The 27,109-nt window shown below is 38.5% G+C and overlaps 1 protein-coding gene across 1 annotated transcript; it reads left to right on the top strand.

The window, feature by feature from the left end:
* The first annotated feature begins 304 nt into the window (after positions 1-304).
* On the top strand, positions 305-3,609 carry LOC120111650 (uncharacterized protein At1g66480-like). Its single transcript, XM_039129346.3, has 2 exons — positions 305-977; positions 3,184-3,609. Exons 1-2 carry the CDS (start codon positions 423-425, stop codon positions 3,226-3,228), a joined length of 600 nt encoding a protein of 199 aa, XP_038985274.3. The 5' UTR covers positions 305-422; the 3' UTR covers positions 3,229-3,609.
* The last annotated feature ends 23,500 nt before the right edge of the window (positions 3,610-27,109 follow it).

Below are 27,109 nucleotides of genomic sequence, written 5' to 3'. Positions count from 1 at the left end.
CCAACCAAGTGACGAGGTTCATTTTAGCTTACGTTATTATTAAATTTTTTTAATAAAAGAAATAAGACATTGTCTCAAATTTTGAATTTAATTGCTCCAGATAGAATCATCAAAGCTTTCTCAACACAGACAAGAGATATTTATTCTCTTTTGTACTCTTTACTTTTTCGTAAGTTGGCAGGATATACTCATGTTAGAGCTATATAAATTATCATTTTTATGAAAAAAAAAAAGATTTCTCAACACAATATTTGTTAAAAAAATAAAAAAAAAAACTCTGTTTTAGAACATAAATATATTGAAGTAAATCGTCAAATTGCCCCGACTCTCTACCTCCTTGCCCGCCCATATATTTCCCTGCAATCCCCCTCTCCCTCTTCACATCCCACCAATTTACTCCACACGCAAAGCGAAGAGAGGAGATGGGAAACAGCATAGGGGGCAAGAAGAGGACGGCTAAGGTGATGAAGATAGACGGGACTACGTTCCGTCCCAAGCCCCCGACCCAGGCCGGGGACGTTCTCCGGGATCACCCGGGATACACCCTTCTCGAGTCCGAGGAGGTCAAGCGGCTGGGCCTTCGGGCTCGGCCGCTCGAACCCGAGACTCCCCTCAAGCCGGGGAGGCTCTACTTCCTCGTAGAGCTTCCCTGTCGCCCGGACCTGCGCGTCCCTCGGCGCGCCTGGTCCGGGGCGCTCCATATGAGCGCCAAGGAGCGGCTGGAGAGCCTCGTGCTCTCCCGCCGCTCCGTCTCCGACCTCACTCCCACCAAGCCATCTTCGGTGGAGGCCGTTACCGACGGCATGGTCCGCCTCCGCGTGAGGCTGCCAAAGTCTCAGGTGGCAAAGCTCATGGAGGAGAGCAAGGATTGCGCTGAGGCTGCCGAGAAGATCATGGAGTTCTGCGTCTCTAAAGACAGCAACACGGCGAAGGCGGCGGCGGCTGTACCGCCGTCTGCGAAGACTCGGCGGAAGGAGGTATGGCTTTCTCTTCTTTTCTTTCTTTCCGTTCCTCTTTTTTTTTTTGCGCTTGCCGTTTGCATCATTCGGCTTGCTGCTGCCCATCTGGCGAGCTCGGTTTAACTCACTGGGTTGGCTATCGGAACTGAGTCATTGTCATTTGGGCGACTTTTAGTACAACGCTGAATAAAAACCATGGAACTTTAATAGAATAAGGAAGGCCTTGATTCTTTCTTGTTGGGGAAAATTTCTAGAATAACATTGGTAGAAAAAGTCTGTGCTTATTTTAGATCATGGAAGATGGTACCCCGAAGGACATTGGGTTTGCTGGTTCGGTTAGGAATAAGATTCATCTCCAATTCCTTCTGGGTTGCATACTTCAAAAAATGTCAGGAAAGGAGATCAGGAATGTGTTTTTTTTTTTTTAATTATTTGGTTGCACAAAGGTAATTAAATTTGTAATAGGATAAATTGAGTCGTGTCCGAATTTAAAGCACAATAGCACCAGATTCCTGGAATTATTATTTTTCAAAGTAACTGAAGATCTGAAGGAGATCAGAATGATGTGGTTCAGTTACTGACGAGGCATAGCCCAAATTTTGTATACGACTTTGATACATTTAGCATTAAGAAACCCCACTCAACAACAGAATGCCATTTTAGCCTTGGCCAACCAGATGGTGTTTTTCATGGATTAATTTACATACATAACACAAATCAGGCACACAATAACCATGCGGATATATTGGTGAATTTTTTGTGGTGAACAGTAGCTAGGGTACAGATTGTACTAACCAAGTCAGTTCATCTGAATTTGCCCAACAAAGTCAAGGTTTAAAGAATTTAAGGAGATAACTAAACTCATTATCAAACCTGCAACCCCCTAAACAAACAGAGACCAACTTGCAAGACAATTTAATATTTCTGATACATTATTCATAATGGCAGTCCTCTTTGGACGCGTTCAGGTTCCTGGTTATAATATCCATTGGACTTCCCATCAATTGAGGGAGAATTGTGGTGTTCCTGAAAATTTCGGGATTGCATAATTTATTGTTTTTCCTTCCCTTCTGCCATTTTCTTACCCTGTCTCCTTTCTTTGGTTGAATCCAAGGCTTCAATGTTGTAAGCCCCCACCATAAATTTTACGGATAGGGTAGCTGGCCATCCCAACACCCCATTATTATTTTATCTGTTCATTGCTTAAGAGATTGAATGTAGAACTTTTACTTGTACTTCATATGATTTATCCTTTATTACTGAGATACATAGACAATGTTTAATGTCGTATCGAAATGATGCTCAGTGGGGTGCCACACAACTGTTTTGATTAGATAGCCTTGATTTGGTATGCTTGACCATTGATGCTTTGATTTATAAGGAAATTTATCGAGGACATATATGAAATGAAGGACCCAATTCTGCTGATAAATCTTAGTCATATATACTTTCTCTGTCAACCAGTTTGATCTCTACTACGTGCCCTTTCTTTAACCTATAGGATCGTGAAATTAATTTGGTACTAGTCATCGATACATCAAGGATCCCTTCACATGATCCTAGATATCCTCCGGCTTTCAAGGATTTAGAAGTCAACATGTTCTGGCTGATCAATATCTTTTTATTCTTCGCGACAAGTTGATCGAACTCCCACTTGATTCAGTTGACCTATTCGTGTACCATTTATTGTACAGATAGTAAACAATCATAACTTTTCCTGCTCTTATAGTCTTGTATTTTGGTCCAATTTCCACAATAAGGGCGACCGGAAAATGAAAGAACGATCGTAGCAATTCAGACAAACAGAAGTATCGTATTATGAGGGGACTTGATGATAATCTAGAATTTAATGATAAAGTTGGTAAGATGCTTGTTAGAGGATGATTTGTTTTAGCTACAAGATTCAAAGGAACTTTGTAGTCAATCAGATCAACCTCATGGATTGGTTCTACCATTCTCTCCTCTGATGGTTGACTTGCATATAGCTGACCTGAACAGGTCATCGTATTAATCTTTATAGCTGACTGGGTCTTTCTGAAAACACTTGTGATGAAGAAGTTTCAGGGATCAAAAACAATGTTGATTATAGAACGGACCATATAAAGTTCACATGGGTTGTTTATTTATAATTGAGAAATGGATTTTCTTGATTGTGATGCAATACTCAAATACCTATTCATTCTATGGAAGCTTTCCTTATTCTTGTTTTCCTTTGAACTTTCAGAAGCGAACCAGGTTTGTGGCCCTGCCGGATGAGATCATTACCTAATTTTCCATCCACGCGGTTGAAATTCTACAGCTTTTTGATGCTGGTCAATATTGGGAGCCAAGACCAAGGAGCAGCTGAATCATAGAATTCCTCCTCTTTTTTCCTCCAAGAATTGCGAGTTGAACATGAGAAGCTGTTCATGGCTTCCTATCCCCCCCGGCAATTCTTTCTTATCTTTTTTTTTTCCTTTCTTTTTTCTTTTTTTTTTTGTGAAACGGGCAAATAGAATTGTTGATTGGAAAGGGGCTTGGAAGCTGGAATCCCGTGTGATAGGAGTCATGGTCTCGTTTCCATATGCCTGTTCAAGGGGTCTCGCTTTCCCTGCAATGTGTATAATATTGCCTTACCTTTTCCAAAATATATACTATATACTCTCAGGGATCTTTGGGAAGAAGCTAGCTTCATAGGATCTTCATATCTGATGTTAAAGTTGAGCATATTACCTTTTTCAAATGAAAACTTAAAAACTAACCTAGTTTCTTGCATAAATATGGACTGCAATCAATGAAGAAAAAGAACAGGTTTCACTGTTAACATAGCTGGCACCTTCTAATACCGTAGCTGTCCAGATTTATTTGAAGTTTCGGAGAAGGAAGTGGAAAAGATGGTGAAATCAATACTTTCGCGTGACTATAGATTTTCACCTCTGAAAGATTTTAGAAACAATGGTAATAATCCAGCTGTCTTTGAAAAAGTTTGATTAAGTTCGAACCCAAATGTAACTTGGCAATTTTCTTCATTAATAAAAGAGGCTTTCTCTAGCAAAAAATTCATTCATTTCAAATGCGCGTATATGAGAAACAATCCAACTAGAAATGGGATGTTCAGATGTAGGCAAAGAAACCGAACAAGATCAACTTCTGTATTCGAATTTCATAAGAGGATCCGATTTTAGAGTCGAGGTTAAAGAGTCAAGATGCAGAGTAATATTGGCCCACAGGCAATTGGGTCATCCTCAATTGGATACTGAAAGGGAACTCGTATCATGTGTGATGTATCACATGGGCAACTGAAAAGGACACACTAACGGGGCAAGGTATGAGGGGTTGCAAGGGAACAAAGTCTGCAATTATGACCTGCTTCTAGTCTGGAACGGGCCCAATAATAACCCACTATAGTTCGAGTTAAAGTCCAAATCAACAAACATAATCTGTTATAAATATGGACAGGCTTGATCTTAACCGGAACCAACTTGGAACTAGTACACTATATCTTCACAACCCTACTAGAGTTGAAGTAACTAATTTTTATTTAGTAATAACTTTTACATATTCAGTCATCACCTTGCATGGCATTTTATGCATGCATGGTTGTCTCTTTTCCTTTTGAGCTAATAATTTATATTAATAAAGAAACTAACATGTTATGGAAAGATTGTTTTTATATAGTTTATATAGGTTTATTTTGTGGGTCTTCTCTAGATTACGTTGCTAGTTCTTTTATTGCATAATATGTTTGAGATCTTTGTTGAACTGAGCCATGCATATTTCTTAATGATCTGTGCATGAGTTCTTGTTGCCCATGCGTTCCAAACCAAATGAAAATGGTTCTGCCCAAACCGTATACAAACTATTTGATGCGCAGCTCATAGCCCCATGCTAAATTACTTTATTTTTCTCCTTTTTTTTTTTTTTATGTGTACTAGTAATGTGACTACATAGTAGATCTGGTCCACCTAATAAATTTTTCTAGTTCTAACTTGGTCATTCTTGGCATACCATCGTGGGTAAATTTTTTCGCAAGAGTTTCTAGAGTAAATGATTTAGAATTTGCTAGAGACGCCCAGAAGTTTCCAATAAAAAATAAATTTTCGACATATGTATCACCCTCAATAAGGTGAAAGAGATGCAAGAAACAATAAAAGCGAGAAACAAGAAAAAAAAAACTCAATGTTGGAAATATGAAATGATAAATTTATATTATATCCATAAAATTACAATAATATTTCATAATAATAAATGATTGGAAAGGGCCTTGGAAGCTGGAATCTCATGCGATAAGAGTCATGGTCTCCTTTCCATATGCCTGTTCAAGGAGTCTCGCTTTCCCTGCAATGTGTATAATATTGCCTTACCTTATTCAAAATATATACTATATACTCTCAGTGATCTTTTGGAAGAAGCTAGCTTCATGGGATCATCATATCTGATGTTAAAGTTGATCATATTAACCTTTTCAAATGTAAAGTTAAAAACTAACCTAGTTTCTTGCATAAATATGTACTGCAATCAATGAGTGCCAATGGTGATGGGCAACAGCCAACAACTTTTATAATGTGTTGACAGAGTGAGTAGAAAGGAGGGTGACATCTAGCTCGGCGTCTAAATTGATCTTCCAATAATGTGCTTCCCCACATAAACTCTTGTCACAGTGGAACTTTTATTGAAAGGAGAGGAGGGAAATAAAGAAAAAGAACAGGTTTCACTTTTAACATAACTGGCACCTTCTAATAGTGCCCCACAGGCACCAATTGGATGCTGAAAGAGAACTCGTATCATGTGTGATGTATACATGGGCAACTGAAAAGGACATACACTAAAAGCGCAAGGTATGTGGGGTTGCAAGGGAACAAAGACAGCAACTATGACCTGCTTCTAGTCTTGGAACAGGCCCAATAATAACTCACCATAGTTCGAGTTAAAAGTCAAAATCAAAAAACATAATCTATTGTAAATACTTTTTGTAGATGATGTAAATCAAGCTTCTCTCTTATAAACAAAAATCAGCGTCTTAATTCTAAATAAGAATATCAAGTTTGTTTGTCAAAATATCAACCACTCTTGATTAATTGATCTATCACAAAATTAGATCATAAACAACTCTAATCCACTCCTAGTAGAATATTCATCAGAATCAATTGATAACCTCCTTTTCTTTCAATCAGATGGAGGGTTTGTCAAAATATCAACCACTCTTGATTAATCGATCTATCACAAAATTAGATCATAAACAACTCTAATCCACTCCTAGTAGAATATTCATCAAAATCAATTGATAACTTCCTTTTCTTTCAATCAGATGGAGGGTTAATATTAATTGAAGAAGTTCAAACTTGAAATTTAGGAGAAAATAGGTCTACACCAAAATATTGCTGATCCAAGATCAAAAATTGATGATCCATTAATTCTAGTCTCAAGATGCTAAGAATTTTCTTAGCACGACATAAAATTAGGGAACCTAAGATAGTGCAGCAACATCCAAAAAAATCAAAATATTACCCTTTCATTTATCAAAGAAATCCTACTATACAAAGAAATAGATCAATGCTTTTGTTATTGAAACTTGCCAAATCATAAAGATAATACTTTTCACTAACTTAGAAAAATAATTCAGACCACTACACTTTTGTTGGGCACTCTGATTCAAACTATCAAAATTCTTTAAATTCACTAATAAGTTTTGATCAAAAAACTACTTTGTATTATGGACTAAAAAGATCCTAAATTTTAATTTCCACATAAAGCCCAAAAAGGAATTATTGATTCTCATCCCCTAATTTACTCGAGCACATCCATCTTAACCCTCGAGTCAATTGATACATTCAAAACCCTTATATAGGCTAGTTACTATAATTCAAAATGAATTGAATCTTAATTTTCTTATTAACTCAACTAGATGATTCCAAGTCAAATTCTTACAAGTAAAAACAATCAAAAAAAAAAAAAAAATTCTCAATGCTCCACCAAGTTAGAAGACCTTAAATCAATTGTTTTAAGTAAAATCGACTCAACCATCCCTGCTAGAGTTTCCTTCATCAAGATCTTTAGCATTTGTTAAAAATGTTCTATAATAATCATATAAACCTCAAAAATTTTAAGACTTTCACTTTAGAAGGTCAGGTTCACTTATTTTAATATCATTAAAATATAATTAATTTTATCATTATTATAGAAACCAAACAAAGATAAAAAATTAAGGTACTATTGGGGACACGACTTCGTATCCAAATAGGATGAAGGAAGGGCAAGATGGGTCAGCGATGGTGCCCGACTTATCCAGTTGGTCCCAATAAAGTGAACGCAACTTATCAAGATTGGATATGATTTAAGTGACTCAATAAAAATCAAAGGTGAACGATTCTAGAGAGATTCTGTAAAGGCTGAGATAACGGGCCAACATCCCACCCGCGTATTGCGGCAGTTCAAAGCCTCCACCTTGGGGCCAACCTGGATCCAAGCAAAGGGAGACAGGAGCTTAAACCAAGATCCTTGAGCCTGCCTAGAGAGAGAAAGAAGGAGAGGAGAGAGAAATAACAAAGAAAAATAAAGAAGAACAAAGGAAGAGGACGAAGAGGAAGACGAAGAAGAATAAGGAGAGAGAGCCACAGCCAGGAGGACATTAGCCAGAAGACCAGTAACAAGGGAAGACTGGCGATCAGAGGCAGGGTGGTGGACAGACGGCGGCGGCGAGAATCAAAGGAAAAAAGCACGAAAAATAGGAGAAACGGTGCTTTTCCCCGTTTTTGGCCATTGGCTGCTCACTAACAGCCATGGCTCCATCGAGAAGAGTGGAGGATGGAAAGCTGGGGGACTCGACTAGCGGTCCGGCGTCAAGAGGCGGCAATGCCGTGGCCGGAGAAAGGAAGAAAAGGGCCAGAAAAACAATGGAAGTGAACTCGACCGATTTTCGGCCGATTTACCGGCAGAATCCGATTGGCAAAGGATCCTACCATAGAGTAAAAGAGAGGGGAAGAAGAATCAAAGCTTACCTCGAGCTCCGGTAAGCTCTCTGGCTTCAATTTCCAACGAGCACGGTGCTAGGAATCGATGAAGTAGAAGGAAGAAAGGGGAAGAATGAGGAAGGAAGAGGGAGAACTCTCAGTGGTGGAGCATCATGGAAGGGAAGGAAAACCTTAATATAGAACGAAGGCTAGGGTTTCCAAGCCTCCGGCGGTGTCCAAGGAGGAGGAGGAGGAGGACTCCAATATGTTCAACTAAGGGCATAACCTGCTTTTGGTTCGAAACAGGCCTTCGAGCCTCTGTTTTAGCGTCGGGTCGGGCCAACAATCTGGCCCAGTGATGCTGGGCCTCACATCTACCTTGATCCTTTAAATACAAAATAATTCCTCCAATCTATAGTAACCTTAGCAGTCTAAACTTTCCTCTGCTCTGCCTTTGATTTTAAATTCCTATTTTCAGCACAGATTTGGACTTCTAAATTCACTTTCAATCTTAACTTGTAAAACTAGTCTTTGGTTACGACGGAAAGGCTTTGCCCACTTTCTAAGTTATTGCTTAAATAAGACTACCCTCATCAAAAGATTCTGGTTCAGAAGTTTTCAGCCTTGATAAGCAAGGTATTAGAACAGAGAATGGAGCTTTGAGCTTTCACATAAAATAACCGTAGTAATCGTCCAATGCAGAACTGAGAAATGTTAATGGATCATCATAGGATACATATGCAAAAAGGTCCAGTTAGCATGATAGGTGTCTGCAACCCTTGTAAAAGCCTAATCATATGGAATATGGTCCTCAATGTCACGGGATAGAATACGTAATCATTTTCACTTTGTCAAATGAGAATAAAAGGGACTGCCAGCAATACCTAAATTATCTTTGTAAGAGGCATCATCCTTGGAAAAGATTCCACCTACTAAGTTTATCTCTAATGATACTGGATAGGACTTTCTGGTACTAGACATATAAACAATGGATCCCATCGGCTAACTTTTACCAAAACACACTAGTAACTAGCGAACAGCCAATTCCCATTGCATAGTCCAAAAAGCAAACTTCTACTCCATCTACAACTTCAGCATATATGTGAGTATGACATCAAAAAGGGGAGGAGAAAAGACCGAACAAAGAAATGGTTTTTTTACTCGCCCATAAATCCCAGTACTATTTTTTTATTAGTGCACCGATATCAGTGCCCAAGTATGATAGTGGGTAGCAACCATTACCGGTGTCACACCCTGAACCCAGAGCACAACAAACGTACACACCTATAGGCGGCCATAAAGGCATTCAATGCTGCAGATCATATCAAAGCAATACTAATTTATGAAAATTTATTTTGTTAGTAACTTAAACAAATAGTTCTTACAATAGTTTTAAAGTGTCATAAGCCAACATATACTAACTATTAACATAATCAAATTAATCACTCTAACTAATCCGACTAAAATGTCGTCAACTGAAGGTATCTTCAGAAAAATCTAACGCACTCCCCAGTCTCATGCGATCATGCATTTGGATATGAAAAATAGAAAAAATATGATGGTGAGCTACACTAGTTCAGTAAACAACATAATATCCCAGAGTGGGGTCAAAACATGCTAAATATTTAATTAAAACACAAAATATTGACTAGAAAATAAATGATCAATAAACATATTTTTCTTTTAAAATTTATTATCATTTTCATAAAACTTAATACTAGAATCCCAACATCAATAGGCTATGGCCACGTAACCTAGTAGCATGGGTTGCACAAAGTGCTAAAAGCTATTATTATTAACCACCGGTGGCAAAAGTGTTTAAATACCATTATTCTAATCATCGGTGGTGCGGTGTCGAAACCAGTTTCTCACATATTACAAGTTTTTTTTTTGCTAAACTCACATATTACAAGTTGACAAGGTGAACGAATAATCTCTATTGGCAGAGCTAGATCATAGCCATACTGAGATACATAAATACAAAAAAAATAATTTTTTTATAATTTATCCAGTCACATTTTTTTAGATTTTATAACATATAACATAATTTTTTTAAATAATTATTAACATGCCAGACCCATTTAACTAAGTACAAGAATATATTAAAATTTATTCAACTAGTGATTATTTTACCAGATAATTTGGAAAACACACTTTGAAGCATTAGATTACTTACCTCTTCTTTAAATCTTACTTTAGACAAACGAGACAGGTGCACCTATTTAATATCATTAAAATATTATTAATTTTAACATCATTTGAGAAGTCAAAATTAAATACTACTAGAAAACAGCTTCATGCCCCCAGATCAGTTCGGTCAGGTAATTGTGCCCAATTGCCCAGGTTGGTCCAAGAAAGGAGATTCAATAGTGAAGATCAAAAATGGTCAAATCTAGCTAGGGTTAAAGTAATGGGCCGGTCTACCGCCAGGTATCGAAGTGTTGCAGAGCGTCCACCCAGGGGTCAACTTAGATTTGAGCAAAAAAGAAGCCAGGGCTTTGAACTAAAATTTCTAGGTTTGGCTTAGAGAGAGAAAGAGGCTTGGAGGGAGAATCTCAGTCCAAGTCTTGGTCTAATCCTGATCACGAGCTTGGTCCGAGTGGTTCGAGTCGACCATTAGGAGAAAGGTCTACATCTACTTGGTTAAGGAGAATTAGGAGCTAGTTTCTTTCCTTCTCTTGGCCCAAAATGGGGATGAACAGAGCCCAAAATGAATGGACTCAATCCACAATGGATGAATAGGGCCAAAGTAAATGGACATGACCCAAAATGAACACGACCCACAACGAATGAATAAGGTCCAAAATGAATAGATTCGGCCCACAATGAATGAACAAAGCTCCAAATAAATAGATACGACCCATAATGGATGAATGGGGCCCAAAATGGATACAGCCCATAATCGATGTACGGAGCCCAACATGGCCCAAAATGAACACGACCCGCAATGGATGAGCAAGGCCCAAAATGAATGGATTCAGCCCACAATAGACATAGCTCAATAGGATGAACAGGGCCCAAACTTGGTCCACAATGGATACAGACCAACAGGATGAACGGGGTTGTTCATCTCGTGGAAAAAACACGGAGGAAGGAGGGAAAAAAGGAAGAGGAGAGGGAAGAGGGAGGGCCGACAGGGTCGATGGCCAACCGTCAGTAATCAGCGACGACTGCGGTGACCAGTGAGAAGGAGGAACTGAGATCATTCTCAGTTTGGTTCAAAATAGAGATTGGCTTCGATCAAAAGAACAAGGAGAAATGGAGCTTATCGGTGCAGTTGATGATCCTTGCGGTGGCGGCAACGGAGATGAAGGATCTCGGCCGCGGTTGCTCAACAGGTGGCGACTGGTGGCGGCAATGCTCGAAACAAGGAGGAATCTAAAGACAACATTGCAACGAGGAAAAAACTTCGGACAACGCTCAGCCGGGGTGGCACACTGGCCGCCGAATAAGGAGGAAAAGGAGGGAGGAGATGGAGTTGAGGGAGGAGGAGGAGTTCAAAGATGGTGGCTCGATCGTAGAGGAGGAGGGGCTTTTATAGGAGATTTTTGAACGGCTCATGGCTCATTCGCTGCTGCGATTCTCATGGCAGTTGAGCATGATCGGCGACTGTTCAAATGATCGTAGGGCTGCTATAGAGTAGCCGCGATGCCTCCGCCCACGTCACACCTGAGAAAGCCGGAGTAGAGGATCACGATCGCAATCCTCTATTTTGGCTCTTTAATGGGCTATAGGCTGAAGTCGATTGGGACTGCCGGCTTCAGCCCATTATTCTCACATTCTCCCTTCCTTAAGAAAATTTCGTCCTTAAAATTTGAAGAATCTAGCCCTTCCAAATTTAGAAATGCTCAGCACTTTGAGTAACATAAATCTAAGATCTCATTCTCCTCGATCAAAATTAGTGTGATAGATAACTTTGGATAAATTTTCAAAAATTTCATATAAACTAGCAAGATTAACACTAGATAAATGATTAAGTAAAATCAAAGATTGAAATTATCTTGTTGCAAGTTTATTCTAGATCGGATTGGGATCATTTCACAACAAAAGAAGCTTGGGCTTTGAACTAAGATCCCTTGGTCTTGCTTAGAGAGAGAAAGAGGCTTAGAGGGAGAATCTCAGTCCAAGTTTTGGTCTAATCTTGATATCAGGCTTGGTCTAAGTGGTTCGGATCGACTACTAGGAGAAAGGCCTAGATCCAGTCAGTTAAGGAGAGTAAGGGATTATTTTTTTCTCTTGGCCTAAAATGGGGATTAATAAGGCCCAAAATGGGAATGAACAAGGCCCAAAATAAATGGACTCAACCCACAATTGATGAATAGAGCCCAAAATGAATGAACACGGCCCACAATGGATGAACAAGGCCCAAAATGAATGGACTCGGTCCATAATGGATGAATAAGGCCCAAAGTGAATGGACACAGCCCAAAATAAACATAGCCCACAATGGATGAACGGGGCCTAAAATGAACATAGCCCACAATGGTTGAACAGGGCCCACCAAGGCCCAAAATGAACATGCCCCACAATGGATGAACATGGCCCAAGATGAATGGACTCGACCCCTAATGAACAAGGCCGAATAGAATGAACAAGGCTCGAACTCGGCCCACAATGGACACGGCCCAACATGATGAGAAGGGTTCTTCATCCCTTTGAGAAAACAAGAAAGGAGGAAAAGAAGGAGAGAGGAGAGGGAAGAGGGAAGAGGGAAGATGGAAGGTTCGGCGGCGGCCGAGCCGTGGTGGCGGGGGTCGATGGCCAGGCGTCATCAATTGACAGTAACTGCAGTGACCGGCGAGGAGGAACCGAGATCATCCTCGGTTTGGTTCAAAACAGAGGTTGGATTCGATCAAAAGAATAAGAAAAAGTGGGAGCTTACCGGTGCAGTCGATGGTCCTCGCAACGGCAGGGGAGATGAAGGACCTCAGTCATGGTTGCTCAATCGATGGCGACTTGGTGGCAATGGCACACGAAACAAGGAGGTATCCAAAGGAAACAGAGCAATGGGAAAAAAATTTTAAACGACGCTAGCCGTGGTGGCACACTGGCCACCGGATAAGGAGGAGGGAAGAGAAGGAGCTCAAAGATGGCGGCTCGATTGCAGAGGAGGAGGGGGTTTTATAGGAGGTTTTTCAATGTGATCGGCGGCCGTTCAAATGGTCGTGGGCTGCCGCAGAGCTGCTGTGGAGCGGCTGCGACGCCTCCACCCCCATCATGTACGAGGAAGATGGAGCAGAGGATCGCGATCACAGTCCTCTATTCTAGCTTTTCAAAGAGCCATGGGTTGAAGTCGGCTGGAACTGTCGACTTCAGCCTACTATTCTCAACCGGCTTCAGCCTATTATTCTCACACCCAGCTCTTTTTTCTTTCTTTTGCGTTCTATGCGCTATCATCTCATTGTCATCAAATCTTATTGCAACTTTTTTTCCGTCCTAATGAGTGGCCATCTCTGTGATTTAGAGATAACCAATTCAGCATGTGTACGAAGAAGTAGATTGAACTTGGTCCTAAATTCAGCATGTTTGTGAAGAAGTAGATTGAACTTGGTCCTACTTTTATAAGAAGGCACCTTAGACCACGCACACAACTTGCTAGGTTTTCTATTATTAAGATCCTCGAAGAATTCGACATTGTGTGCCAAATATGATTATCCATTGCTAGTTGCTGATGTGTATACACGTATTGTAATATTGTTCTTTGTTTGCTAGCTAGTGGTTGATGTCCCCTTCATGCTGACCTAGTGTCGATGCGTGAATTCAAGTATATACTAAATGCGGATAGCCTGGACTTTTCTGCTTTTCTTTGCCTTCCTTCACTCTTGATGTCATGTAAACCATGGAATTATTTTCAGGTTATTAAATTTGAGGGTATATCACAAGTGCTGAGTGTCATGTAAAATGAATTATCTTCTCCTTTAAGAAGGCTTTTGTTAATGGATATTGTCTACTGATACATCTTTCTTAATTATTCAAGATTAAGTATTGGTATCGTTACCAAGCAAAAAAAGGATTAAACAGTGATACTTTTGGTACTGGATGGAGAGACTAGGCAGCATTGTCAACCTAAATTTATTGCGCAAGTGCATCTCTTTGATGGCTTATTTTTACATCAAATGGTATGAATAAATAAAAATGTTAGCCAAGAAACGAAGGCAAAAAGAGCTAACTTCCGATGTATGCATTATCTTTTGTGTCTCTCTCTAATGTTTTGATAGAGACACAAGAAGAATCCATATATTAATAATAGACGTGTGATTATGAAATCATGAAATGTACGATGATATATAAAATTGGGTTGAGGGTATAGCACCTACTTATGGAACACGCTTGCTGTTTTATAAACAAGAGTTGGGCTAAATACCAAGTAAAATAGTTAACTTGGCAAACCATCGTCATCATTCTATCCTTTCTTTTTTAATCAGCAAGATGAAGTTGATTACGATGCACAAACATTAGTTGAGAAAGAAGCTGATTCCACTTAATTTACTTTTAAAATGGGCTTGTGCCAAAAAGGAATATCCCACCATCTTGCAATGTTAAGACTAGAAAGGTGGCAAGTTAGCTCTAAACAGTCCTTGCAGATATTTAGGTAAAATACTTCATTATTTTTGAGAAATTATTCATTAAAAAAGTCAAAGTAGCCATAAAACATTTGCTTGGATGGTATCATTCTTTTAAAAAAAAATAATAAAGGATCAAAAGGATATATACCTTTTTGTAGGAATGCAACTTAGGTTGTTCAAACCATACTTAAGTTGACTCAATTCAAAGTTTAGGTTAGGCTAAGCCAATATATGACTAGCTTAAGCCATATAGGTTAAACAAATTTCAATCCAATTAGAGACAGGTTGGGATTGGATCAAATGGTCTGGCTTATTGTGAGGTTGGAGAGTTAGGTTAATTGTGGATGGTAAGTTCAAGTTAGAATGAGTTGCCCCTTGATCTATCCAATCCATCTAAGTCAATATTCTCTAAAATAGGGTACCATGGCCATATAGAAGGCATATCTCCACTGGGCGCACCAGCCACGAAGCAAATGCAAAATTTGTGAAAAATCTAATGCTCATGAATATCCGGTGAATGATTTCCATTTTTACTATTTTCTACTATTTAATAGAAAATAACATACAATAAAAATATTAATTAACAGCATGCTTTCTTGAATGACTGCTCATGAAATAAAAAATAACTTAACCTACCTGGTTAAACAAATTAAATTAAAAAATGATGGTCTTGTATGTATATTTATATATAACACCAAATATAAAACCAAAGGTTCAAAACTTTCATCTACTGTTCATATTATTATTTGTTCGGGTAGATTCTTTCTCATCTTCAATATTTAATATGCATGCAGAAGTTGGGAGGTCTTTCAAAATTATTGTGATGCATGGCTGATATTACAAGTCTTAATAGTCGTCACAAATACAACAATATTGCATGGAAAGGGGTTAATTATTTATCAGTCATGTTTGACGTAAGCACAAGGACTAGAATTCTTTGCTGCATGCTTTGACAACTTTGCATGCTATTATTAATCAGTGAATCACTGTGGAGACGTAATGTACCATTTGTCTGCTCCTCAAGAGAAGATGTGACGAGCCGTGAGCCTGCCAATAATCACCCAAGCGTGCCGAAAGGTGCCTTTAAAATATTAAACAAGTGGGGAGCCATCGGCTGTTGCTCGGCACCGCCCACTGAGCTGCTAATGGTGCAAGGAATCTCCCTTTTGATCACAGCAGTTTTGTCCACTTGTTCGATCGGATCGGGTTAACGTTCCATTCCCTTCATGCGTTCACTGTGCTCTATGCTTTTAGAAACCTAGAGCTCTTTTTTGGTCTTAAGGTGATGATCGTCCCCACATGGAACACCATCCATTTCATAAGAATTTATCACTGCCAAAATGCACACATAGGGTCACGGTGGCAAGTCTATCCCTAAGGGTTCTTAACATTACCAGTCTTTGGCATTTGTGCAACACAGGTTCATGGTTTCATCAACAAGTAGTAATGTTAAGATTTGTCTCTGATGCCTCAACCTCCTTTCTCGTTTTCCATTGGCTAGTGTGAATTTGGCACGGACCGTGCATGTGGAACGCAGACATGCAGATTATTCCTGTTGCTTCTCATTTGCCAACATGATGAAGTGTGGCTTCTTGTGGCTACAAATTAAGAGAATACAAAATTAAAACTATAGAAATATAAATAGCAAGAAAATAAAAATGAATAGCATGCCCTCGTTATACAGATCTTTTCTTCCTTTATACACAAAGATAGATATTTGAACTAATTGGCCCACATCGAGATATAAAGCAACCCTCATGATACAGATGAGTACATCATTAACATAGCATGCTGTTGGCATCCAATGGTAATTGGTTTCATGAGTCATTTTCTATATCGACTGCAAAATAATTGAGTCAAAAGTTAACTAATCCATTTACTTTGAGTTTAAGTGATAAATTTTAGAAAACAAAGAAGAAAGCCTTCAGCTACTCTCAAAATAAAATTATCCATCTGAAACTCCACATCAAAAAGCTAACTCTAAAAGACTATGAAAACATTTCTTGAAAGCTCGTACACAAGACACAAAATTTCATCCTAAGCTACCTCAAGAGTCAACCCCAAACTCACAACAAGTCGACTCCGGCACACTGTCGCTAACTGATGCACTTTCACAAGCCAATTCCATCAGATCGCGAGTCGACGCTAGAATAGTTTTAGAGGACAGACAGACAGCTAAAGAATTCATGGCATTGGCAAGTCCACCTATGAACTTTCATTCAAGAAAGAGAGAGCAGAAAGAGAGAGTGTAAAAGAGAATATCATTCAAGAACTTTCATTATGAGCTAAAAGATCATATCTTCAACATCTGAGAAGTTGGTGAAGCGTCTTCAAAAGCAATCAAAGCCAACCACCACAATCAAGCTCTATTTATTATTTTTGTATTCATTGTTTAAGAGTTGTACTATTTATGCTTAAATTCTTTCATAGTTTGCTGGGACAAGTTTCAGAGATTAAAACTTAGCGGAAAGGTCCATCCAAACTTGAAATTGGATTATAAAGATTTTGGTTAATTGCCTAGACAATTAAGTGGATTATTTGTGAACTCGAAAAACAATTGATTATAGATTTTGGTTGATTGAGCTGAAAAATTTAATTGGGTTTGGTTGTGAACCCAGAAAATAACTAGATTGTAACTGGATCATAGATTTTAGTAAAATTTTCAAGAAAAATATCTTGGAGAGTGGATGGTTGTGAATTCGGAAAACAGCTGAATTATAATCTGGGTCATAGATTATAGTAAAATTCCTAAAAAGAATATCTTGGAGAGTGGATATAAGTGCAGGATTAGCACCGAACTACTATAAATCTCTTGTGTTTGCCTTGTTTGTTTTTCTTGCTTTAATTTCTTGCATATTTGCTTAGTGCTCATTTGTTGATTTCAATATTTATTTGTTAAACATTTAATTCTGCTGCATTATTAGATAAAGTTTTTGAAAAATGCAATTCACCCCTCTTCTTGGGCTACATAGCAGGGAAACAAGCTGCACACTATATGGCTTCCTTTGTGGCAATTCACTCGGATCGTTCTGAGGCAAAGTTGCCTTAGGTACTTCAAGACCCACTGTATTTTGACTTTTCTGGATATATTCATACTATAATTATGTGAGCCGTCCGTTGTAGCAAAAAAAAAAAAAAAACATATAGTATGCAAAAATTATCTAAATTCTCGAAAGTGAATTCATCCCTATAAACACAGCCAGGAATCAAATACAACCTTAAGCTTTCATTATCATAACCACCTACAATGGTTAACCATCCACATGTCAAAACTCCCAGCAACCTAAAATCCTTTAATTTGCAACTCAAGCAGCCATGTGCATCAATACTTGGACACCCATAATTTTTGCACATTGATATGGCAGCATATAACTATCCATGCTTGGGACAGGCATAGGGGTGGCAAAATATGACCCGACCCGCCAACCCAACCCGTGTTCGACCCGCCATAAACAGGTTTGGGTTTGGCCTAAACAGGTTCGGGTCGTAAACAGGTCGACCCGTTTAACCTGTTTATTAATTGGATCGGATACGGGTTTTAGATGTCTGACCCGTTTAAACCGTTTAACCTGTTTAACTGTTGGGCAGGTTAAACAGGTCTAAACAGGTTAAACGGGTTAAACAGGTTAAACTGGTTTAAACAGGTTAAACGGGTCTAAACAGGTCTAAATAGGTCGGATTGGGCAGGTTAAACAGGTTGGGTTGGACAGATTAAACAGGTCTAAACAGGTTAAACGGGTCAGGTTGGGCAAACAGGTTAAACAGGTCGGGTCGGATTGGGTAAACAGGTTACCTGTTTATTAAACAGGTTAAACGGGTCGGGTCGGGTTACCTGTTTAATAAACAGGTCAGGTTCAGGTTTGTAATTCCTGACCCGTTTAATAAACAGGTCGGGTTCAGATTTATAGTTTTCTGACCCGACCTGTTTATGTCTGACCCGACCCGATTGCCACCCCTAGACAGGCATGGATCATTCATGAGATACTTCACGCAATAACTACATCAACACAAAGACTTACTCACATGTCGACTACTAGTCTCACGTACAGGCAGAGAGAAGCCTAGACGTGTCAGCTAACGGTGACTGCAGTCCTCTTGCCTACAGGATTCTTGCACGAGATTCGCGTTGGCTTGCCACTGCTTTTGACTTCAGAGAAACCCAGGGGCCAGGGCGCAGGCTGAGCAAAGGGAATTCTATGGGGTAGAGAGAGAGAGAGAGAGAGAGAGAGAGAGAGAGAGAGAGAGAGCGAGAGAGGAAGAAAGAAATTTGGGAGGTTATAAATAAAAAAGGAAGGATGATGGCGTCCCACCTTACCTGGTGGTGAGTCAGGGGCGGCGCGGCTCCCTCGCCTTGTTTCCTCCCTTCTCCCCGCTAATCCACATGATCGTTGACCCTCCCTCCCCCTTTCTCGGTAGTAGATGGTAGGCTGGACGCGCTTTTCCGAGGTAGGGCCATGAAGTGATGGCATGCCCAGGTTTTTTTCTTGCATGCCGCGACCTGATCGCAATTCGCACATCCATAAAACTTTTTTTCATGGGATATGCAAGGTCTATTATTTTTTTATACTCAGATATCATCCGCATAAAAATTCTAAAATAATTAAGCAAAAAAATAATTTTACAATGTCCAATAATAAAAAACTTTGTACAAATACTTTATTAAATTATTATTTAAAAAGACCAACAACTAATCCTGTAATTCCTAAATCCTTTCCGCTTAGCCAGCGCCAATGGTGTCTATTTCTCTAGTTTGATTAAAAGAGAAGAGATAGTGAGCTCAGTAAGTAATCTTTACCTCTAGTTTGATTAAGTATATTATGCATGAAATATAAATTTTCAAAGTACAAGATTTTCATATATAAAAGCATGCTAATTAATACATAATACAATATATGTTTATCAATATGGAATTCAAAATATTTAGTGCATATGATCAAAATAAATTTCCAAATCGATGTAACTAGACCATTCACTCTTGCTCTTCTAGCCTTTATGACTATGCCCATGATCAGATTGTAGTAAGTCTCGAAAAAGACTAGATCCTGACTATAATATACTGTCGATCAATATGTACTAGTGATCGCCCCACTAGAGACCTGAAAGAAAATTAGTTCTGAAATGATATAGAAAATGTGATTTCATCAGCATGTACCAGCAATCGGGTTCGATTGGCTAAGCTTGAAAGGATACTAGCTCCTAACTATAACATGTTGTCAATCAGCATTTGCTAGTGATTGCCCTACTAGAGGTTCGAAAAGAGACTTAGATTCTGAACTTATATGATCATGGGTGTCGAAAGTTCTGAAATTAAAGAAGATTCTTGATGAGGTTCATAACTCAACTTATACTGTGCACCCAGGAGGTACTAAAATGTACCGAGACTTGAAGAAATTTTTTTGGTGGAAAGGCATGAAACAGGATATAGCTCGGTATGTCTCTCAGTGTTTGGTGTGTCAACAAGTGAAAGATGCGCATCAAAGACCCGCTGGACCACTACTGTCTCTTCTCATTCCTTAGTCGAAGTGGGAACATGTCATTATGGATTTTGTGACTGGCTTGCCTATGACTTCTGAGGGTAATGATATTGTATGGGCGATCATTGACCGGCTGACCAAGTTATCACACTTCTTACCATTCAGGGTTGGTTTTTTTTCTTGGGAGAGATTGGCAGGCTTATACCTAAAGCAAATTATAAGGTTGCACAGGATTTTAGTTACTATTACATCTGATAAAGACAGTAGATTTGTGTCACAATTTTGGAAGAGCTTTCATAAAGCTTTTGGTACCAGATTGAATTTCAATACAGCTTTTCATCCGCAAACTAATGGACAACCGGACTGGACCATTTAGATCATAGAAGATATGATGCAGACTTGTGTCATTGATTTGGGTGGTGCATAGGATAATCACTTATCGCTAGTTGAGTTTGTCTACAACAATAGTTATCAAGTCAGTATTTAGATGGCTCCTTTTGAGGCATCGTATAGTAGAAAGTGCCGATCTCTAATTTGTTAAGATGATGTAAGGGAGAGAAAATTATTGGGTCTAGAAATAATATAGCAAATTGTGGATAAGATTCAAATAATCAGAAAACGACTTTACATAACTTAGAGCAGACAAAAGAGTTATGTTGATAATAGAAGAAGAGAGTTAGAATTTCATATTGGTGATCATGTTTTCTTGAAAGTATCTCCCACTAAAGATGTGATGAGGTTCGGGGTTCGTGGTAAATTGAGCTCTAAGTATATTGGTCCATTTGAGATCTTGAACGTGGTCGGAGAGGTGGCATATCGATTGGTATTACCACCGGCTCTATCGACTGTGCATAATGTATTCCATGTTTTGAGGCTAAGGAAGTATGTTTCAGACCTGAATAATGTGGTAGAGTATGAGTCATTGTTTCTTCATAAGGACATCACCTACGAAGAGTACTTAGTTCGGATTGTAGATAGAAAGGATAAGGTGTTGTGGCATCAGACCATTCCTGTGAAGGTGCAATGGAGCAATAATTTAGAAAGAGAGGCTACCTAGAAACTCAAGAAAGAGATGACAGCCAAGCATCGTCAATTTTTTGAAGTCTCAAGTATGTTAACTTCGAGGTCAAAATTTTTTTAAGAGGGGGAGAATGTAAGAGGCCAACTCTATGGGTTAATGGGCTAGTTTGAAGAGGCCAGGCCCATTGACCTGGGGATATGGTCGACTGATTGTGATCGATCGATCACGAAAGAGGTGGAGAAGAAACTCCAACTCCCCGATCATGCCGGACTCCGAGAGTCCGAAGCGATCCAACCACTAGTTGAATAAGGCCAGGATCTCTCCTATTTAAGTCTTCGCCTCCTCCTCTGTTGAAACCATTGTGAACATCCAAGAATCACGGTACCACAGGTTTCAAGCTTTTCTTCTAGAGTTTCTTCCTTGGATCTTTGCCGGATAAGCTCCCAGACCGCCTTGTCGGACTGAGGTAAGCATTGTCCGCCTTTTTCTCCTTCTTTTTCTAGTCTTGAAGCCTCTTTTATTTGAGTTTGGCATAGCAAATCGCCGGATTTCCATTCGAAATATGGGTGCCTTATTTCGGTCTTCTCCTTGCACCGAGCTTTGCCACCGCTAGTTTTGGCCAGAGTTGCAACCGCTTGTGGCTGTCGTCAGGTGAGAGGTTGGGCCACCGCGGCTGCCACCTACTATCGGCAAGGGGGAAGGAAGAAAGGAGAAGGGGAAGATGGACTTCCCCATTTGTGAAGAGAGAAAAGAGAGTTTCTCTTCCCTCTTCCTTTTCTCTCTATTTCTCTCTCTAGTTTCTCTCTCTCATAGTGTCTTTGTCTCTCTCTAGTTGACTTGGGTAAGCGATGGAAAGAACTCGGTAGACCATGTGATGGATCCCTGGTGGACGTCGATTGGCGGTCTAGGTTGCTAGTTCACTACTTGATTTTCTGCTAATAATCGAGTTTAATTCTGTAGAAAGAGAGTCATCTACGCGAGAAAGTTCTGATCGGGGCACTCTACCTCCGATCTTATAGATCGTGAAGTGGGGCAGCGATAGTTGTGTTTAGTTAGTCTTCGGTAGGGATAAAGATTCTTGTACTTAGTTGTCATTATAAATATATATACATGTTATTGATTTGTACTGCTAGATTTGCATCGTGAGTTTTACATCGATAAATTTGGTTTCGTATATGACAGTATGATTTATATGATTTTCAATATGAATATACTTGTGTGGATATCATACGTATCAGTTATTGAAAGCATGATTATGTGAACAATGATACTTTGAATTTGAGAGAAATGCACTGTGTAAGTAGAAATTAATTTGATAAAAGTAACATGTAAATCAGACGAATAGGATATAGTTTGGAGTAACCTTGTCATGAGATAGCTTCTACAGCTTACGCATGGGATAGCGTCAATAGGCTTACACATGGAATAGTCTTCACGAGCTTATGCATAGGATTGCCTCCATGGACTTACGTGTGGGATAGCATCTATGGGCTTATGCATGGGATAGTCTCAACGAGCTTATGCGTGAGATAATATCTATATCCATTTTTTATGGGTCATGATCTTTGTTAGTCCAAAGCCGAAAAAATATTGCTATAAAATCTGAAAATCAAATTAATAAAAAATGGATGACATGACATAAAAAATTTTTGTTGAACAATTAGTTAAATTTGATATATATATATGTGTGTGTGTGTGTGTGTGTGTGTGTGTGTGTGTATCTATGTGTGTATGCTTCTTTGATAAGATGATAATAAGGGCTTATAAGCATGTTATTTGTATAAGCTTTCTATGTATGGATATGGTATTCATTTTACCTCATATTTTGATTTGATTATTTTTTCTATTACTGATGATGTAGCAGTTTGGGATTATTACTGGGCTAGAAAAGCTCATATTCTTTTTTGAAATTTTTTTTTATAAAGTTGCAGATTGCGTAGTACTTGGCTATTATTGAGATCACATGTGGATGGGATGAATAGATAGAGCATTCTTGTTTCTGATTGGATGAACAAATCTAGTAATTTTGTACAAGTTTGTTACTTGTCATGCAACGAGATCATTTTTATTCATGAATATTGAGGTTGTAATAGGAATTATCTAAGGCCCTACCCTAGGGAGTGTGCGGCTCGTGTCACATGGCCTACTTGGGTGGCAGGTTCGGAAGGTGACAAAACGTGTAAAAGTAGTCATAGGCTATGTAGCTTTGGGCTTTCATAATAAAATAACTGTAGTAATCATCCGATGCAGAACTGAAAAAATAAGGACCATGTTAATGGATCATCATATGATACATATGTTATAAGGTTCAATAAGAATAATATCTGCAACCATGAAAACGCCTTATCATATGGCATGTTGGTCTCAATGTCAAGGGATAAAATATGTAATAATTTTTCACTTTGTCCAACGAGAAGAAAAGGGACTGCCGGCAATACCTCGATTACCTTAGTAAAAGACATCATCTTCGTAAAGGGTCCCCTTACTAAGTCTAGCTCTAATGATATTGGATAAGACTTTTTGATCACATCAGCCAATTGGACCACAAACTCACTAGTGACTAGTGAACAGACAATGCCTATCGCAGAATCCAAAGATTAAAGTTCTCTTTACTGTAGAACTTTAATATGTACGTGATTGTGACATCACGAAGGAGAGGAGAAAAGATCAAAATAATAATTTTTTCACCCTCCGGTAGATCCCAGTACTATTTTCTTAGGCCACTGATGTCAGTTCCCAGGTATGATGCTGGGGGGCAAGCATTGCCTGCTTCCTTTTTTTTTTTCCCTTTGGGTGCTGCACTATCATCTCATAGTCATCATTTTTAATAATTCATATATAGAGTTACCAGTATAATAGAATGTAACATTCGATGCATGCTCCTGATGATAATGTCATTTTAATCCCATCAAATTTTCTTGGGAACTTGTCTGTGGTCCTACTTTAACAAGAGGGCACCTTAGACCATGCATACAACTTGCCAAGTTTTCTATAAAAGAAAAGGTCCTCGAAGGATTCAATATTGTCTGCCAAATATGATTATCCATTGCTAGTTGCTGATGTGTGTACTCCCCTTCATGCTGGCCTACTTCATGTGTGAAATAAAGTGTATACTAAATGCAGGATAGCCTGGACTGTTATGCTTTGAATTAAACTATATAGCCTGACCTTATTTTCTGATTATTAAATTTGAGGATGTATCACAGGTACTGAGTGTCATTTAAAATGATCCTTAATAAGTCCTTTGCTTATGGATATTTTCTAATCAATCTTTCGATTCATATTTCTTGACAGAGACATTGCGCCGACTATATATATATATATATATATCAAAAGTGCCTTCTTAAAGTAGACTCTCTAAAACGCAAACCAAAGTGCTGGTGACTGTCTTGGTCTGTGAAGCTGCATTCAAAGGAGTCTGGCTCGTTTCCTTTTCGTCATGGTATTCTGTTGAATCTTGGTACTACTATTATATGCAGAACGATTGAACTTTACTATGGCCTGGATACCTGCAGTGCACATAGAATTTGGTAAAGTTTCTTAGGGATGGAAAGCAGGTTTGTTCTATTAATGTATTCTAATAGTTTCCATCGAAATTAATGGCGATTTTCTACTGATACATCTTTCTTAATTATTCAAGATTAAGTATTGGTATCATTACCCAGAAAAAAAGATTAATTAGTGATACTTTTGGGGCTGGAGGAAGTGACTAACATGCTAGTAGCATTGTCAACCTAAATTTATTGGTCTTGTCAAGCCAAGTGTACAGTGATTGGGCAAGAGCATCTCTTTGATGGCTTAATTTTACATCAAACAATACGGATAAATAAAAATGTTAGGCAAGAAATGAAGGAAAAAAGAGCTAACTTCCGGTGGATGCATTATCTTTGTGTCTCTCTCTAATGTTTTGATAGAGACACAAGAACAATCAATATATTAATAATAGATGTGTGATTGTGAAATCACGAAATGAATATGGCACCTAGTTATGTAACACACATAAATGTTGTTTTAGAAACAAAAGTTGGGTTAGATGCCATATAAAATGGTTTATCTTGGTAAACCATTTTCATCATCATCATTCTATCCTTTCTTTTTCAAGATGAAGTTGATTATAGTGGACAAACATTTGTTGAGAAAGAAGTTGATTTCACCTAATTTACTTTAAAAATGGGCCCGTGTCAAAAAGGAATACCCCATCATCTTGCAATCTTAAAATAGGAAGTGCCAAGTTAGCTCCATAGAGCCCTTGTAGATATATAGGTGCAATACATCATCACTTTTGATAAATTATTTATTAAGGTGAAATACATCATTATTTTTGAGAAATTATTTATTAAGAAAAACAAAGTACCCATAGAATACTTGCTTGGATGGTATCATCTCTTGTCATTTGAACAAGGGGGAAAGGGTTTAACTACAGTTGGAGTCAATCATTAAGATATGTGACCGGCGGCTGCAACCAGTTGGCCAAATTCAACCCAAAACATAGTGCTGAGAAGAAAAATTTCTTGGCTCGGTGTACTTGGATCCCAGTCCTCTCGCCTGCGATTGGAGGTTCAGCTTCGACAAAGAACTGGTGCAGAGAAAAAGCCATTGGCTTCGATGATGAACGCCGATAATGGAAATTGCCATAAAAAAGTAGACAGGAGATCAAAGGCAGAATATGAGAGAGGTTTCATAGTTGTTTCCAATTGATTTTTTAACAAATTTGACTAGCAACAAATCAATAGAGAAAGGAGAGGTCAGAGAAGAAGGATTTGGGGTTCTTACCGGCTATGGTGAGTGCTGCGGCCTTAATTTCCAACGGGCATGGTGATAGGATGTCGTGATTTCGAAGGGAGAAAAGAGCAAGAAGGGAGCTTGATGATCATCGATGGAGGTCCATTGAGGGGGTCTATAAATAGGAGTGGAGGCTAGGCTTATCCTAGCCTCCAACATAGTTTATGGTGGAGCAGAACTCTTCCTCATTTGTCACGATCAACTAGGGCTCTGCACTGTTTTGGACTGAACGGGCCTTTGAGCTGCGATTGGGTGCTGAGCTTGGCCAACAAGCCGGCCCAATGAGACTGGGTCTCAGATTCTCTTCTCCTTTAAAAAATTTCATCCTCGAAACATAATGTCCCTTCATTCTCAAACAAATAGGGGTACTAAGTCTTCATCTAATACTCTACCATGCTTTCCGCTGCACAACTCTGATCTATACCAAGTCTTCTGTACTTGTCCTATGCCTAACTTTAAGAATCATAAACCTAAGCTTAAGTTCTATCCATTACTAGACTTTTAAGCTTATCCATGATCAAATCTATTGCTCTGATACCATATTTGTCATTCTCGAGATCCGAAACATGACATGGCCCATAAAATGTTACGCCTCGAATTTCAGAACATTACACAACCATGCTACCAAGGGATACAAGCCACAATAATATGAAATCAACCATTACATCTTAATTTCCAAATCCATCACAAAACAAATATAATAATTAAAAGTTCAATTTCATCATCTATTAAATAAAACCAATACTAGTTCAAAGCGTCTAAATCCAAACATCAATACCAAAGCCATAATCTTCAATATTTAGAAAATCATTAACTACAAATTTCATAGTCAATTAAAATACTAAAATTCTTCCATAAAATTTCCAAGTTTGCTAGCATGAACTCCAAGCTTGGACCATCCTTTATTCCTATCAATCCTATTCGTCTAAAGAGAGAAAAATAAAAATAGAAATATATGAGTAACACAGCTCAATAAGTAAAATATTACTCTACCTTACCGGATCAATCATAAATTTTTTCATATCAATATACTATTTAAGAAAAATAATAGATATTATAAAATAAAACATTTCATAGTATAGCCTATTAAAACAAATCATAAAGCCAATCATACATGCATAAATCATTCATATTTCATAAACATGGTTTCAAGTTTATTTTGAAAATAAATTTATAAATCATCCTTCTGCCATTTATCCATACCATAGTTCAAAATATTGATTATAGATATTTCTACTATGATCACTTTGTACCCGTGACAGGGCACATGTTCGTAATCGACAAAGATTCTTTCTTCGTATGCCAACTTTATACCCACTAGTGGGGCCTATGTCTATACGGATGCTAGTTCTGGATGTCGATCTTTCTTAATTTTAGG

The sequence above is a fragment of the Phoenix dactylifera genome, chromosome 5 (assembly GCF_051530095.1).
Source record: "Phoenix dactylifera cultivar Ajwa chromosome 5, Ajwa_hap1_PhDact_Kaust_v1.1, whole genome shotgun sequence".
Taxonomy (NCBI): Eukaryota; Viridiplantae; Streptophyta; class Magnoliopsida; order Arecales; family Arecaceae; genus Phoenix; species Phoenix dactylifera.
This window is presented reverse-complemented; position numbering and strand designations above follow the sequence as displayed.

Bases quoted from the DNA above. Each gene is read 5' to 3' on its own strand.
- LOC120111650 (XM_039129346.3), top strand. From the start codon at position 423: ATGGGAAACAGCATAGGGGGCAAGAAGAGGACGGCTAAGGTGATGAAG. The intron at 978-3,183 runs GTATGGCTTTCT...TTGAACTTTCAG, and splicing joins CGAAGACTCGGCGGAAGGAG to AAGCGAACCAGGTTTGTGGC.